General features: G+C 38.6%; 1 protein-coding gene and 1 long non-coding RNA gene across 7 annotated transcripts in view; both read right to left on the minus strand.

The window, feature by feature from the left end:
• Positions 1–11,518, minus strand: part of POSH (Plenty of SH3s) — a 196,615-nt gene extending 185,097 nt beyond the window's left edge. For 3 of the 6 annotated variants that reach the window (XM_067772356.1, XM_067772357.1, XM_067772358.1), the window contains exons 1-2: positions 10,855–11,513; positions 10,641–10,749 (exon numbers count right to left, since the gene is read on the minus strand). In XM_067772356.1, the coding sequence (XP_067628457.1) occupies positions 10,641–10,749; positions 10,855–10,968 (223 nt within the window). In that variant the 5' untranslated portion in view covers positions 10,969–11,513. Of the gene's footprint in view, positions 1–10,640; positions 10,750–10,854 lie in introns of all 6 variants that reach the window. The other 3 variants (XR_010950698.1, XM_067772360.1, XM_067772359.1) reach the window with 3 other exon arrangements.
• An 832-nt stretch (positions 11,519–12,350) lies between these two features.
• Positions 12,351–16,801, minus strand: LOC137246465 (uncharacterized). Its single transcript, XR_010951508.1, has 3 exons — positions 16,578–16,801; positions 16,274–16,505; positions 12,351–12,786 (listed from the first exon to the last, which is right to left on the minus strand). It is a non-coding gene; the product is annotated as an uncharacterized lncRNA (long non-coding RNA).
• Positions 16,802–17,349: the final 548 nt, after the last annotated feature.

The raw sequence follows: 17,349 nt of genomic DNA on the forward strand, positions 1-17,349 counted from the left end.
AATGCCACCGCGGGTTTTAAATTACGCAATTTTATATGTAACAATAAAGAGGTTCAATACAAATTAAATGGGGAAAATTTAGATAGTAACTCGGAACTCGTCAAAATGGATCGCAATACAAAAACTGAAAAGGTGCTTGGTATGTATTGGAATACCACTAATGATGCTCTTGAATTTCAATTTCAGTTTCACAAAATCGCCCGGGATGTTCTGAATGGCACGCGAACGCCAACAAAGCGAGAACTGTTAGGCATATCTATGTCAATTTATGACCCATTCGGACTTCTGGCAAACATCACCATATTTTTGAAGCTGTTAGTTCAGTCATTATGGCGACTAGAAATTGAGTGGGATGAGGTAGTACCTCAAGACTTGGCACATAAATGGAAGACATGGTGGGAAAATGTTCAGTCGGTGAAGAATTTCACGGTGCCGCGCTGTTATTCTGCATTATTGTCTGTTGTTGATGATATTCAATTACATATTTTTGTGGATGCAAGTTCCTCGGCATACGCCGCCGTCGGATATCTCCGAATAAAACGAGGGAACGAGGTCGATGTTACGCTGGTTTCGGCCAAAGCAAGATGCACACCACTCAAGGGTATGACAATACCACGTTTAGAGCTACAAGCCGCAGTTTTGGGGTGTCGCCTAAAGAATCATTGGTCCACTGTCATGACTTTCGCATAAATAGTACAACATTTTGGAGCGATTCAAAAACTGTCATATTGTGGGTTCGTTCAACTAGCAGGACGTACAAACAGTTTGTCGCATTCCGCATAGCTGAGATTTTAAGTACGACAACATCGGATCAATGGCGATGGGTTCCTACAGCGCTTAACGTAGCAGACGAAGCAACGAGAACGTCTACAACATTTCATTACGGTACACGGTCAAGATGGCTGAATGGTCCATCCTTTCTCCATGAAGAAGAAGCACGCTGGCCGCGGGAAACATCTGAATTGATGTCTGAACAATGTGCTGTGGAGGAAGCACCTAAAAGAGTCATACTTACAAACCAAGGGGAATATCCAATCAAATTTTGTAATTTTTCTTTATATTTAAAGCTCACCAGAGTTCTGGCCTGGGTACTAAGGTTCGCTAAAAACACTAGATGTGATATTCGTCACAAGGGGGAATTAAACGCCATGGAAATTGCCGATGCGGAAAAAACTATTTTACGTCAAGTTCAAACCGAATCATTCGCCGAAGAAATACATTCCATTAAAACGAAGAAGTCAATATCGAAGTCATCAGCCATATATCAGCTAACGCCGTTTTTAGACGATGATGGTTTGTTGAAGGTCAACGGTAGAATTGATGCCGCCTATTGTTTACCTCTTTCCCCGCGTCGTCCTGTAATTCTGCCACAAAATCACCACGTCACGCGTCTAATCGTCCAGCAATACCATAGTAAGCTGCATCACCAAAATGATCGTCTGGCAATAAATGAAATACGCCAAAAATTTTGGGTTCCACGCCTAAGTGCCGTGTTGAAATCCATCAAGAGGGAGTGTCCAGTGTGCATTTACAACAATGCGAAGCCAGCTACACCACTCATGGGTCAGTTGCCAACAGATCGCCTTACACCATACGTTCGCCCATTTTCTTACGCCGGTGTCGACTATTGTGGGCCATTTTTTGTTGCAATTGGTCGAAGAAGGGAGAAGCGATGGGTTGCCCTATTCACGTGCCTGACAACACGAGCCATACACTTAGAAATAGCGGAAGATCTATCGACTGACGCATTTATTATTACCTTTAGAAATTTTGTCAACCGCCGAGGAGTGCCAGTGAAGATTAGAAGCGACAACGGTACTAACTTCGTGGGAGCCCAAAAAGAACTTAATGAAGAAACCCGTTTATTTGACTTTAATCTTATTGAACAGGAAATGTCTCGCCAAAATATTCAATGGGTATTCAATTGTCCATCTAACCCATCAGCAGGAGGTTGCTGGGAGCGCCTCGTACAATGTATCAAAAGGTTATTACAACGAGTCTTAAAGGAAGAAACTCCGCGACTGGAAACGTTCAGAAGCGTACTGATAGAAGCCGAAAACATCGTAAACAGCCGCCCGCTAACTGAACTGCCTGTAACGCCACAAGACGAGGGGCCCTTGACACCCAACCACTTTCTGCTAGGATGCCTCAACTCAACGCAAACTCCTAGTATAAACGACGAGCATGTATGCCTTCGAAAACAATGGCGAATATCGCAAAATATAAAAGATGGACTGTGGAAGAGATAGACCACCGAATACTTGCCTTAACTTTTACGACGCTCTAAATGGAGAGATCAGGCAACGCCTTTAAAACCGGGGCAATTAGTGATTGTGTGTGATCACACTGTACCACGAAGCAAGTGGATGCGAGGTCGGGTGACGGAGGTATTCACTGCGAAAGACGGCCAAGTACGGAGTGCTGTGGTTCGAACCGCATCCGGATTAATACGTCGACCAGCCAGTAAGCTAGCCGCTTTAATGGTTGGTGAATCCTCATGCGGATCCACCAGGGGGTGGGATGTCATTTCATAATAAATTTAGCAAACAACGCAAATTAAAATATATTGCTGGGCTACTGAGCTGATCTAATTGTCTGCTGGGTTTGCTCAGTTATTTACCTTTTTTAAGACAAGTTACGGTGCACTTTCCAACATAGAAAACCATACAATAACAAATACATGCTAATGATGTTTATTGCTTTGAACATTACTGCAATTTCAATGCATAGCGGCATAATCGTATGATTTTGCTGTTCTTTCATTGTGCACACATTTGTATTTATACAGGGACCAAATTGAACAGCAGGACAGTTATCGAAAAGAAGACGAGTCGAGTGGCCAGCAAGGGCAGCAATTTTTTTAACGCGTCATGTCAAGTTAATATTGCCTTTTAAATCTGTTGTATTTTATTTAAAGTTTTACCGTGTTAATTAAATGTAATCTAAATACATAAAAAACTTTCGCCTTTTATTTAAAGTCGTCGACAACATTCATTCTCGACCATGTGATTCGCGAAGTTAGACTCGGGTATAATGTTTAGAATGAGAGAGGATCCCACAGATGAATACCAAAAACAAATCAAAATTGCTATAAAAAATGCAACAAATATAGTAGATTCTAACATGGCACATAGATTGGTCCAAATGAACCCTTCGGCTCCTCCCCTGGTTGCGCTACCAAAAATCCACAAGCCGGACACGTCAATGAGGCCCATCATTAATTTTAAATCGGCACCATGTTACAAACTGTCCAAATATTTAAAAACGATATTGATAGATACTCTGGAGCTAAGGAACGAATATGCAATAACTAACACAACAGAACTAATAGAGAGACTCGAGACCGTAGAGCTAACAAGAAACAGCAAATTGGTATCTTTTGACATACAAGATTTATACCCATCTATACCATTATTGGAGACTTTGGACATAGTTAGCTCAAAAATAGTTCATAACACAAAAAACAAAGTGAAAAGTATGCAAATCACAAATACGCTAAGAACCACTTTACGTCAAAACTGTTTTCAATTCAATAATAAAATATATAGACAAACAAACGGTCTTGGAATGGGAAGCCCCACATCAGCAATTCTTATGGAAGTGTTCATGCAAAATCTGGAAGAAAAGTACATACAGGAGCTGAAGTCCAAATTAGGCATGTCATTTTATGCTAGATACGTGGATGACATAATATGCGTTTTAACTACTAATAACGAAGAGCTTGTGCTGGAGTACCTCAACAAGCAGCACGGAAATATAAAATTTACAATGGAAACCGAAAAAGACGGAGGAATTAACTATCTAGACCTCACGATAAATATTGATAAAGAAGCCAAAAGATTTAACTATGACATATATAGAACGTCAACGGCCACCGACACAATAATACACAATACCTCAAATCACCCTCAACAGCATAAAAATGCAGCATTAAGGCACTTGGTACATAGACTTGAAAGAACACCTCTTACACAAGAGGCATATAAGAGCTGCAAACTATATCGCTGCAAACTATAAATATAAGCTCAGAAGGACAAATGGAGAACCAAAAAGAAATAATGAAAAGGAAAATAACATAGCTGGACGACTATGACATATACGGGAAAAGCTACATATAAATTGGCAAACTTCTTTAAAAAATACAACATTAACACAGCATTCAAAACATCGAACAATCTAGGGCGAAAACTAAGAACTAACATTAACTCAGAGGATGCGTTTAGCAGCCACGGCGTATACAAGCTTACCTGCGGATGCCAGCATAGTTACATAGGACAAACAGGACGGCAAATAAGAACGAGGTTCAGAGAACATATTAGAGATTACAACAAAAAAATACGGAATCCAAACATTATACCCGAGTCTAACTTCGCGAATCACATGGTCGAGAATGAATGTTCCCCAGCAAACATCAATAAAACAGTTAGGGTTCTTCACATACAAGAAAAGGGCCGACGTCTCAACGTACTCGAAAACATGGAAATCTACAAACAGAAAACATTCGACGGTAGAATAATAAACGAACAGATAAACACAATTTCTGACACAATATTCGAGCCTTTAAAACTTGTTTACAGGAAACAACTTAATCACACAGGTACAACAGACAAACACACAACAACAAATAAACACAAAACAATTAACACACCAAAACAAAAAACCGACAAAGAAGGTCAAACGACTAAAATCACAGATTTCTACCTACCCCAGTCAGCCACACAAATCGATTAGTAAACCACCCTCGGTTCTGAATGAACATACAGCACATACACATAACTAAATATACACAAGCATCAATTTGACAATACCTACTCATATACCTACGAACTATAAATACAGGACAAACGACAACAACAGATCAGAACGAAAATCGACACTGATGATGGCACAACGCCGAAACCGGTTTGTCTCAAAACCAAATTTGACAAGGGATGACGAAAAATCGTTCCAATATACATCATTTATCCATCCAGTCGGAAAATCAACCAAACAAGATAAGTCACCTAAGAGTATATTCAAACACATTCATTTAGATATTGTGGGCCCTCTTCCTGTTTCAAGAGGATATCGTTATATTTTTACTAGGTTTACACGTTGGGCAGAGGCATATGCGTTAAGGGATATTTCTGCGGCAACGATTGCCAGAAAATTTTTTAATGAATACATTTCACTACAGGTCAAGGTGCTCAATTTAAGTCGAATTTATTTTCAGAATTAACTAAACTTCTTGGAAGCCATCAAATAACAACGTCTTCCTATCATCCTCAAGCTAATGCAATGGTAGAACGTTTTCATAGGCAACTTAAGTCTTCAATAATGGTTAGGAATGGGATCAGAGATTGGTACGAAGAGTTTCCGATAATAAATTTTAGGTTTGCGATCAATTTTTAAAGAAGATATTTCGGCTACTCCAGCAGAAATGGTTTTTGGACAAAATTTGAGAATACCTAGTGAACTTGTTGTCTCAACTTCTGAGAATACAACTGCATCAGAAGTTTTAAGGAGTTTACTTGAACATTCCAACGATATTAAATCAAATCTACAACATCATAAAAATTTTACAGGTATTTTTGTTCCAAAAGATTTAAAAGATTGTAAATTTGTCTTTGTTCGAGTTTAAACAAACGCTCCTACAAGATCCATATGATGGACCATATAGAGTTATTGGAAAAAAAGTTAAAAATTTTAAAATTGAAATAAATAATGAAATTAAGTTTTCCAATTGATCGATTGAAACCAGCTATGGTTGATATTACGCATTTCAATAACAAAAAAACAAAAAAGAGAGTTACTTTTAATTTATTTAACAATAAATCTCTGGAAGGGGCAGTATTGTAGGGTATTAGTAATAGATTAATTGTATTAATTTAATTTAACTTTGTAAATTTATTACTTTGAATTTTTATAATTTTCAGTATGTATCTAAATCTTATTTTTCAATGTTGAATTTTATAACATAAAAATTTTCATTCTTTTGTAATTTCTACCTTCGATGGTTAATAAAACAGCAGAAACGGTCGGATTAATTATCTTAATACTTTATTCTTCAGTCGTCAATCCAATAATGAACCTGAAGTCCACCATCTTCTCTTTTCTTCCTTTACTGTGATGTATTTTTGCTTAAGGCCGTGACACAATGACATTTTTCATATAGATGCGTTTAACACAAGCTTGTGCATTCCAATAACATCGCCACAATCAACCAAGATATTGTGTTTGTAAATAAGAAGGAACTTCAGACTTGGCAATTGAAGTTTATTACGCCTTGCCCACACATACAAAATTTCGCGTAGCACTGTTATAAACATTCTCCCTATAGAACCAAAATACTTGCTAAAATATTTTGTGCCGTATTCGATTGTTATATTGCAGTTTTTAATTGTGAAAAATGTTAGAAAATTTACCAACCAGTGGGAAAATAATTTCACTTGCAAAGTGTGCCAACACCCTTAGCCAAAGCAAATGTCAAATTCTTCTTCTTATGATTTGTTTGCAACAAAATTAGGCAGTTGGCTACTTTTCAATGTCAGATGGCGCCAGTGTCGCTCATTCTACCATTCTCCATAAAAATACGTGCAATCTACTCATAATGCATAAGCATGTATTAAACTCATCTATATGAAAAATTGCTTATGTGTCGGAGCTATTATTCTATTAATTAGTAGACATGGTTGCATTTATGATCTTACACTTTAAAATTTTATTAAACAAAAAGATTTGAAATAAACTTTAAAGCAAAATAATTTTTCTATAAAGAGAATTTCAATTGTAAACTACAATATAGACTTCCATATATCAAAATCATCAGTATCGAAAAAAATTTGATTGAGCCATGTCCGTCCGTCCGTCTGTCCGTTAACACGATAACTTGAGTAAATATTGAGATATCTTCACCAAATTTGGTACACGAGCTTATCTGGACCTATATTGGTATTGAAAATGAGCGAAATCGGATGATAACCACGCCCACTTTTTATATATATAACATTTTGGAAAACATAAAAAACCTGATTATTCAAAAAATAATACACCTAGAATGTTGAAATTTGACGTGTATACTGATATTGAGACTCTTGATAAAAATTTGAAAAAAAAATTTAAATGGGCGTGGCACCGGCCACTTGTGATAAAATCAATTTTTCAAATATTATTTATCATAAATAGAAAATCCTAAAACCTGTCGTAACAAAATTCGGCAGAGAGTTGCCTTTACTATAAGGAATGCTTAGAACAATTAACGAAATCGGTTAAGGACCTAAAAGACTAGTTTTACCCGGCGTACGCTGTAACGCCCGAGACCGAATGAATGTTGCGTTATTTATTCTGTTTTGTTTGTTGATAATTTAGTTTAATGTTCTGTAAATTGAATTGAATTTTGTACGCATATTTGGTGAAATTTTTGTTTAAAACATTTTATTATTTTATCTTATTGTAATGCAAGTGGGTACACAATATTTTTGGTTTTTTCGTTCGGTGCAAAGATAAACAAATTTTTTGGCGTTCCAACTCTAGAGCGAACAACACATAGCTGGCCATGGGAAAAGCAGGGACTCTCTAAATTTAATCTTGCAACAGTAAGCGATTGTCCTTCTGCTTTGTTGATTGTAATTGCAAAAGAAAGGCGTACAGGAAACCGTAAACGCTTAGAATTGAATGGCAAATCTGTAGGAATCATTGGGATTCGTTATGAGCAAATCTTCGCCTTTGCTTTTACCGCTGATTATTGTTGCTTCGATTATATTCGGCATTAATTTCTAAATGCAAAGTCTGGTTCCATTGCACAATTTTGGTGGGTCTAAATTCCGAAGAAGCGTGATTGGTGAGCCAATTTTCAAAGTTAATAGATGCGCGGGCATTTCAGATGGTTCTAAAGAGTTTAGAAATTCAATTGGATAATTCCCAACTTGATCTCCATCTTTAATTGTGTCGCTCGATTTATATTTCGTCACTTCACCATGAAGTTGGTTTTGAATGCGATCATTGATTTTGTTAACATGATCATTTTTGGGAGCTAATATTGCTCGTTTGCATAGCCAAAAAAAAATAGTTTGTTTAAAATTCTTAATTCTGAAATATGAAAAACCTTCGTCTTGATCGAAGGAAGCTATAGCCAAAATTTGGTGATGATTGAAGTGTAGGAAATATGTTTCCATAGGGAACACACACACAGAATTTTATTTTTATAGAAGATGTAGAAAGACTGAAGCCAACACATTTTTTAACAGCGGCAGATTACTAAACGTCCAAAAGGAATAACAGAGTTCTGAAAAATCCCATTTGTAGAGGAGGTGCCACGCCCCTTTTTCCCAATTCCACTTTTACTGGAGGTGTTAGGACTTAACATCATATATGTAGCTCCTTACCATTTTTCATTATCCTACCATTACTACATCCAGAGATATGCAGTATGATATATTCCATTTGTATGGGAGGTGCCACGCCCCTTTTTCCCAATTCCACATTTTCTTGGTGTTGTTAAAGATTGAGCTCATATAACTCCTTATTGAATTTCAATGTTCTGGTATGTATACCTTCAGAGTTAGGCAGTGCCAAAGATTTCATTTGTATGGCAGGTGCCATGCCCCTTTTATATATCGAAATTATTTTTAGCCTAAAACCTTCGTGTTGATCGAATGAACCTACAGCCAACATTTGGTAATGATTGAAGTGTGGGAAATACGTTTCCATAGCGAGCACCCACACACACAGAATTTGATTTATATATATATATATGTAGATTTTTAAAAAAAATGAGCGTGGCACCGCCCCTTTTATGACTAAGCAGTTTTCTATGTTTCGGGAGCCATAAGTCGAAGGAAAAATAGTTCAGAATAGAACCATATGTATATGTATTATTGCGCAGCCTTATAACACTATCAAGCACACAAAACAAACAACAACAGCATTTCAAGTGTACAGCTTCGCATGTAATGTTAGGTTTCACCCGAACTTAGACTTCCTTACTTGTTTAAGTTGTGATCTTATCCAAATTAATCATTTATTTAACGTTCTTTCTAGGTTGCTTGATCTTGTGTTTGTGGACGAAAATTTAATATTTCAACTGTCTGAGAGTACTCTCCCATTATGCGTCTCCGATAAGCATCATGTCCCGCTTGCTATCTTTTTTCAAAACTTTGATGCGATTGCTGCTTCTACTCTCGCGGACAATCTTTCTTTTAACTTCCGGCGCACTAATTTTGAGAAGCTAAACAATGCTTTCTTCGATGTAACTTGGGAAAATCTATATAGTTCTCAGGACGTCAGCGCTTGTTTCGATACATTCCTGTTTAAGTTGTGTGAGACTTTTAATATCAAGGTGCCTCCCTTTGGGGCAAAACTATATAAACTGCTTCGGTACAACAAAGCTCTAAAAATCTAAAAAATAAGCGTAATAAGTAAAAGTTGTATAGGGCTAATACTGCGGATACTTTCCCCAAAAGGCAATATACAACTAGTACGTGTCGCTTCCCAAGGCCGTCGGTTCTATGTACCGGAACGACTCGGGATTTTTCCCGACCAAGGACTGCCATTTCTGTGTAACCCCATGTAACCCGTGTGAGACCGTTTACGTTCTCGATAAATTTTTATACAACAACCAATATATGGGAAGGCTCGAAACGGATCTAAAAGAAAATCGTAAGGCCTTTTGGAATTTTATTCGATCGTGGCTTGCATGCACTTTAATGGCAAAAGTGCCCAGTCTCTGGATGGTTCTGTTGAACTTTTTGCTGAATTCTTTAAATCTAATTTTGAAAATGATGCTGCTGTTCCGAATCTGATCTCGGCTGTCACTGAACGATTAGATTTTGGGTCGCTCACGATCTCCAATACCGATGTTGACAATGCTATGTTATCACTAAAGCCCTCGCTGAAATGCGCCAGTGATGGCGTCTGTGCGTATGTTCTAAAGCATTGCAGCGTATCTTTATGTGCACCTCTTTGCTACATCTTTAATTTGTCTCTTTCATCTGGCATTTTTATTGATAGATGGAAATGTGTTTCGATAACACCGATTTTCAAACCCGGGAATAAAAACGCTGTTTCAAACTATAGGCCCACTGCTAAACTTACTGTTTGTTCGAAACTTTTCAAAAAAATTATAAAAGATAACAAAAAAAATGACCTAGCTCAAACAATTAGAGGGTGTATGCAGGCTATCAATGCTTAGCATTACGGGCGTCATGAAACAGTCTCGAAGGTTGCACTATATGCCATTCTGAATATTTCACTTGTACACTTGGTGGCAAAGAACAAATCATGCCCTTGGTAGTACTTTATGGAACATGTGCGTGTCCCGCAAAATAACACCCTAGCAGGAAATGTCTTTGTCATTGTTAACATTACGCATAGTATCAGTTTTTTTTATTTATAATCTGTACCATTGCGAAATAAAGCTATAACTAGAAAGACATGTGTTCCATGTAATTCCGAATGCTTCGCATGCTACTTTGGCGTACAGGCAAATAAGCCAAGCGTGGGTTGTATTTGGTGGTCCAGAAGTTGACAAACTGTCTCGACTACTTAAATAACATGACGACATATTTATATGATTGGATGTGTAAATTTACATATTCTTACAAGGTGATACGAGGGGGGAACTTAAAATATAAAAACGGAATATAAATATAGATGGCACGCACCTTCAAGTATACGCATTAAAAGCACATTCGGAGGCAAGTCATCTATTTTTACCTCAACCAAAACTCGACACTCCGGACAACGCAGCTCTTGGCGACTGGACACGATCACCTACAAAAAAATATACATACGCAATTATTATTTATAAATACCATTAATATTTTGCGCAATACTAGCAATAGGAAAGTTGGATACAAAAAAAAAAACAATTATTACCTCCAAGCATTTACGACAAAACGTATGTTGGCAGGGAAGCACCTTAGATGAAGTATCCAAACGTTCCAGGCACACGGAGCACTCAAGCAAATCATTTAACGTATGCTCATCCATATTTATTCACTTTTTCTTTTTAAATATGATATATACTATATTTTTAAAATTAAACTATTTTGTCATATTGCCACAATGATGTTCTTATTGGATAAAATTCGCCATCTTATTAAGTTTAACATATTTTGGACACAATTTCACAATAGAACTAATATATGCAACGCATTCCATTGTAGTATTAAATACACATCAATTGAACTAATGATTTTTGCGCCTAGCCTGTTCATTCCTACTCATTTAACCACTCTGAAGAAATGCATTAACCAGTAAAAAAAATTAGAGAACGAACGGAAGACAAAAAAAATACACACGCTTGCGATATCACTTTACACAGCAACTTTTGGCATACAATTTTTACACTTCGATGAATAAATTAATTCTTATAATTTAATTTAAAACTGTTTTATACCGTTTTTCATGTTATTTCTTAAAAAAAGGGCTTTCAAATATTTCTTATTGGTAAGTTACGATTTTTTTCAAGCCATGATGGAATTTGCTGCAACTGTCAAATTGGGCGACTATTGGAATTTATTTTGTGCATATTCGTACGTTCAGTGAAAGCATGGAGGAACTATACAAGGTGGCAGCATGGTGACAGCTGATTTGTACTTTTTTAATTTGATTTGATACATCGACTTCGGGCGCAATAAGATTTGACATTAGTCAACGGATTTACAAAAACAAAGTACATGGAACTTCTATTTATGTATGTAGGTATGCCACCATATTGCCACCTTATATGGTTCCGCCATGAATGAATGGTCTATTTTAGAAGAGTGTGAGAACTATCGAGTAAGTCATCGGCATTATTTCAACCAAATTGCTTAACTATCCGCGATCGAAACTCATTTTATATATAATATATTACATCTAAAAAGGTGGATCGGATTAATGACATATAATAATCATTGGATCCATAAATTGTTAAAATTTTTAGAATAGTTTGACATTTGGTTACGGACCCTGCGTAATGTCAGATGTAAGATCCCTAAGACAGGTACCCGTTACCTAATCGATTACTTGATCGTCACCAATAACTTGTTCATCAATTATCGTCTTAATGACTTTTACATTGCTGTCGTGAAAAAGGTAACGCATGCGCTCTCTCAAAATAGTGTACGTGTGACTCGCTTTCTCGCTCTTACCTATTGTGTTTTCGACATTCCTTCTCGCTCGATGTTATTTACATTTTTAAGTTACTTTATCAGTTATGTTTTCGTTATCGCTAACCAAATCATATGCAACAACAACAACACGGGTAACTGGCCTATCGGTTGCCCGTATCGGTTACCTTCTGTCAAATCGCTTTTTCCATGAATGAAACGCGTCCTTTATGTTCAGATAATATTTAATTACAAATAATTCATATATACAATGTTTTTTTACAATTTAAATTATTCCCTTATTACTCTAGTGAACTTTACATATGTGTATATCGATATGTACAAGCTAATTAAGTACAATTACGTCTATTAATAGATGTGCCCTTTCTGAAACTTTCGAAGCTCAGTGATGATGCCCAATTTTTCCTGCGCTGGTGGTGTTGTTCAACATCAGTTTGCAGAGCCATATGAGTTTTGTAGGGATAATACCGGAAGCCCCAATTCGTGCTATCAAAGTCGATTTACAGGTGATATTGATCCTTTGGTCTTGACCCTTTCCCATAGTATGCTTGTTAGCGCCTTATCTGTGGCACTAAAAAGGCGGGGGAATAGTTGTCGCAGTTTTCTTATAATTTGAGCAAATTTATGTTCTTCCTTCAGCTACAGCTGGAATATTTGGAATATTGCTATGCGCACATCGTCAAAATCAAATTACCTAGAATGAGAAAGAAACTAATATCAGTAAGGATAGATTAAAGTTTTTAATATATTTAACCCGAAAAGTGTTCTATAAATAGGGCTCCACAATTAGCTCTTTTCTGAGAGGCCAAAGGCACAAATGACTCAAGGAGATTTCAGATAACTAGAATCAGGGGTACCCGAAGATACTTCGCTGTTGCATTCATAGAGAACACAACATTATAACAAGGGATAATTGATTGATGTTAGGAAGCAAATTAGAAGTGCTACAAAAACAAACAAATGCAGATGACTGTTTAATTCAACAACAACAACAACAACAACTATTTTATTCATTATCCGAAGTTGTTGCATGGACGTGCAGTATGAAAAGTGCAAAGTACTGCTAAAACTGATTTCCCCGAGTAACCCGGGAACGAATTGATGTGACTACGCCTATCCTTCTTTAGCAGCAGGGTCTAGAACCAGTTCCCTGTTGGACAGGAAAATAAACGTTTGGTTATCTCCAAGTTGATCATATGCTATTACAGAATATACTCGTTTGCTGCATCCGACCAGTATATCCAACTTTCCCAGATTTTCTGGGCTCAGCAAGGGTATCCTCCTGAACGGTGCATTTATTGCACGCTGCTGCCTGGCCGCTCACCCAACAACACAAGACGCGACGGAACTTTCCTTGGGACACCCAAGGTCACTAACGCTTCTCATGGCTCCAGCGGGTTAGGTGGCTTAGAGTACACACGCGGTAGGCATGCCTGCGTAAGAGGCGATTAAAATACCAAATTAGTTCGGGGGCTTGTGTAGCGCAACCCGTTCAATGGGTTGCCAGCGCAATATATAGCTTCTCCAACCCAATTGTGAACCTCACCTACCCGTGGCGAATCCTGTTTCTTTAACAGCCGCGGCTCTGGCGACCCCATGTTCCTTATGGATCTACATTTGAAGGCGCTTAGTTAGCTGACATCGCTTACTTAAACGGTTGATTCTAAAGTAAAAACCAAAACAAAATATAGGTTAGGTTGAACTGGCGGGTTCATGACGACCTCACATAGACTGAATGAGTCCGTAGTGTTACCAGAAGTTTGTTTTAACGACCAAGCTAAAAACCCTATCAACAACCAGGACATGTATAAAATAACTCCGTCCTCTTGACAAATACCAGAAGCTTCCTAGAACTTAAGCCACTTGCTGCTTCTAGATCTGACAGCTGTCAGCTGGAGTCTTAGCCTGGCAAGCGCAGGGCACCAGCACAGAACGTAATCGATCGTTTCCTCCTCCAACCCGCACTCCCTACATCTGCTATCACTGACCAAGCCTAATTTAAAGGCATGTGACGCAAGAAGGCAGTGTCCAGTAAGAATACCCGTTATGAGTCTACAGTCTACAGTTTAATGACAATGAAAATATAAGAATCAGTGTTTATGAATAACATATTTTAATTAATCTCTTACAACAACGTGGTCGGTGGCTACATCGCCATGTAGATAGTGTGGTGTTCCACCTTGTATAAACGTAGGTACTGTAAGTGCTCAACCGTGCAAATGGACATAAGCAGTAACATTATTCACATAAACATAGCTTGGTATTTGTGCAGGCATCAATATAGCATACATTGGTCCAGTTCGGTGTGCACCAGCCACTGGTACAAACACTTTTGAATGCATAGCTTTCATATAGATTGGATGTCCAGCAGTGCTCCGGTTGTGCCAAAATGTAATGGGCTGCTCAAACTCTTGGTACGGCTGTATGGGTATGGGCGGGTGCAATGTATTACTAGTCTGCTCAAGATCGTATGGTACATAGATGGCTCGAAGACGCCAGAGGGAGTTTTCGGACCCAGAGCCAAAATATCAGTAACTCTAAAAGCACATCCGAGCATTTTCAAGCGGAAGTATTCGCCATAAGTTAGTGCGCTAAGCTGAACCTTCAGCGCTGATACCCCAATGAAACAATTGCCATACTCAGTCAGGCAGTCAGGCCCCACTAAAGGCATTTGCGGCGTTCGAAATAAAGTCAGCACAGGTCCTTCAGTGTGTAGAAAAGCTAAATCAATTAGGAGCACACAACGTAGTACTGTTGCCCTGGGTCCTAGGCCACAGGGCAGTAGAGGGTAATGAGCAGGCGGACTCAGTGTTTAATTTATTGCGTCCCTCCCACAAATTGTCATCCTCCCAGCAGATCCTTGCAGCGGGTCTGCGCCATACTCTCCTCTTCCGGGAAGGTATCGACCCCAATCCGGGTCCTTCTCCTGACCCCGGTCCTGAGAAATGAGTTTGCTGCGTTTGCCGGAAAAGAATCTTTTTAGGACGGTCATACTCTTGTCAGTGTGTCTCGTGTAAGGGATGGTTGCATCGGACAGGTTGTTCTGGGCTAGATTCCAAAATCCAGCGTCCTCGTAACTTTTATAAATCTTTTGTGGCTCTTGTTGTTAACGGCCTCATTACATTATGAGGAAATACGGCACCTGAGAACACAGCCGTATGAAGCTAAAAAACACAAGCATGTCTTCAGTGAACTCCACAAACAGGCGTCGGACCTCTATGCCGGTGATTTCTGTACTCAAAGAACAAAACTAGCAGAGGAGGAACGCACTCTCCCTAGGGAAACGAGAGTAGTCACTCTAGCTCAACTTCGAGCTGGATAACGTAACAGGTTAAACTCTTACCTATCCAGAATCAACCCCGACATACAAAACATTGTCCTGCTTGTAATGTGTCCCCACATGACACCAACCATCTCTTTAACTGTATTGTGGAACCAACGCCTATAACACTCCTCTCATTATGGTCCACCCCTGTTGAAACAGAAAGTTTCCTTGGACTCCCGTTAGAAGACATTGATGACAATTTGTGATCGGTCGCACCTATTGGATGGGACGAAGCACTGCTATAACAACAACAGCAGGCGCACAACCCGGAAAGAGAGGCAGCAACTGCATGACCCATCGATCCCGAGCCGTTCCTGGCAGTTGGCTCACTCAATAAAAGCCCCTAATAGTAGAAGGGAGGGAAAAGAGAGAACACTGGCGCAATATGCCAGGCCTGAGTCAATCTAAGTTACTGTTAGGGGGTTACAGTACAACTCGATATAGGGCATTAATAGGCTTCTCAAAAAGATAACCTAAGAATCCTAACGGCTATTCTTACAAGACACTGTAGACTGAACAGTCACATGCAAAAGCTGGGTATAATATCGAACAACACATACCGATTTTGTAATGGATCAGCAGACGGCGGACCATATCCTTCTAGATTACGGCGCAATTTCAAGACGTAGGGCTAAGTTTATGGGCTCACCATGGCCAGAGCATTCCCACATTTAATCAATTCCTCCCCTTCTATGCAGTTCTATGCATACATACATATGTATTTTTCTCACCAAACGCTGATTAAAAAAATTAATTGGTTTTCACATGAACTTCGAACTCTGTCGTATTTGCATTCTTCAGTTGATTATCAACAAAAGCATGACAAATTATTTAATATGGTAGCCAATTTACTTACCCTTTCTGGTGCGATGATTCCTGGACAATCGGGCCTGACTAGACGCGATTTTTTTTTTTGCCTTAAGAGAGCGTGCTTAACGCGAACCATATCATGTTATGGTACACCTTTTGTGATGCAAACAATCAGACATTTCTGCTTCTAATGCTTTTAGGATAGCAGCAGCAGCTCCCGGTGGCGCCACATAAATAACAGTTGCATGCCGATCAGTTGCCTTTTTAGCTCTGGCTACCTATTCAATTTTAATTCACATTACATTATCTACTATTGCAATTTTTAATCAATACAAATCAATATAAATTACCGAAGCAAATACTGGCAAACCAAGATGCGTAGTTCCCCCTTTTTTAGGGAAATACATCCAACCAGTTTGGTACCGTATTCCAAAGCATGTTGGTTGTAAAGTACCTTGTATCCTTGGCAAATGACACGTGAATCTGCATTTAATTGTAGATTTCCTCTGATTTTGGCATATTCTGAGCTGCATCGCAACCCGGCGGAGATGCTATCTATTAGAATAATATAACATTTTTTTATTATTTAAAAATGTACATACGTATGAATGAAAATCAGAAAGTAAAGGTAGTAGTGCAGTTTACGGTACCCACCCTAAAGTTGGGCCAAGATTTTCGAGTGAGGTATCAAAAGACGCGTATTAATCTCGAGAACAATAATCCAAAGAAAAATTTTATCTCTGCCCGGAGATATTGGCAGTTGAATTTGGCCATTTTAATGTGGTTGTTGTTGTGTTTGTACCCACAAAAAAAATTTGGCATCACCGTGGCGGTAGCCACGGTTATACCACACACCCGGACTTGGCATGGCGTAGCCCAGGGTTATTTTTTATAAGAGTGGCCGAAGGCCGCCAACGCAAAAAGGTGTTCTGCGCAAAAATACTATGGATCCCACCCCCGGTTTCGGAGGGACCCGCGGGTTTTTTTTCCGGTTTTTCGTTAATATCTTTTGAACGGGTAAAAAAAGTTAACTTCCGCTTTCGGATTCTTGATCTAGACCTGATCCGACCCCCGATTTCGGAGGTACCCGCGGATCTTCTTTCGGTTTTTCGTTAATATCTT

Source organism: Eurosta solidaginis, chromosome 3 (assembly GCF_040869045.1).
Source record: "Eurosta solidaginis isolate ZX-2024a chromosome 3, ASM4086904v1, whole genome shotgun sequence".
NCBI lineage: Eukaryota > Metazoa > Arthropoda > Insecta > Diptera > Tephritidae > Eurosta > Eurosta solidaginis.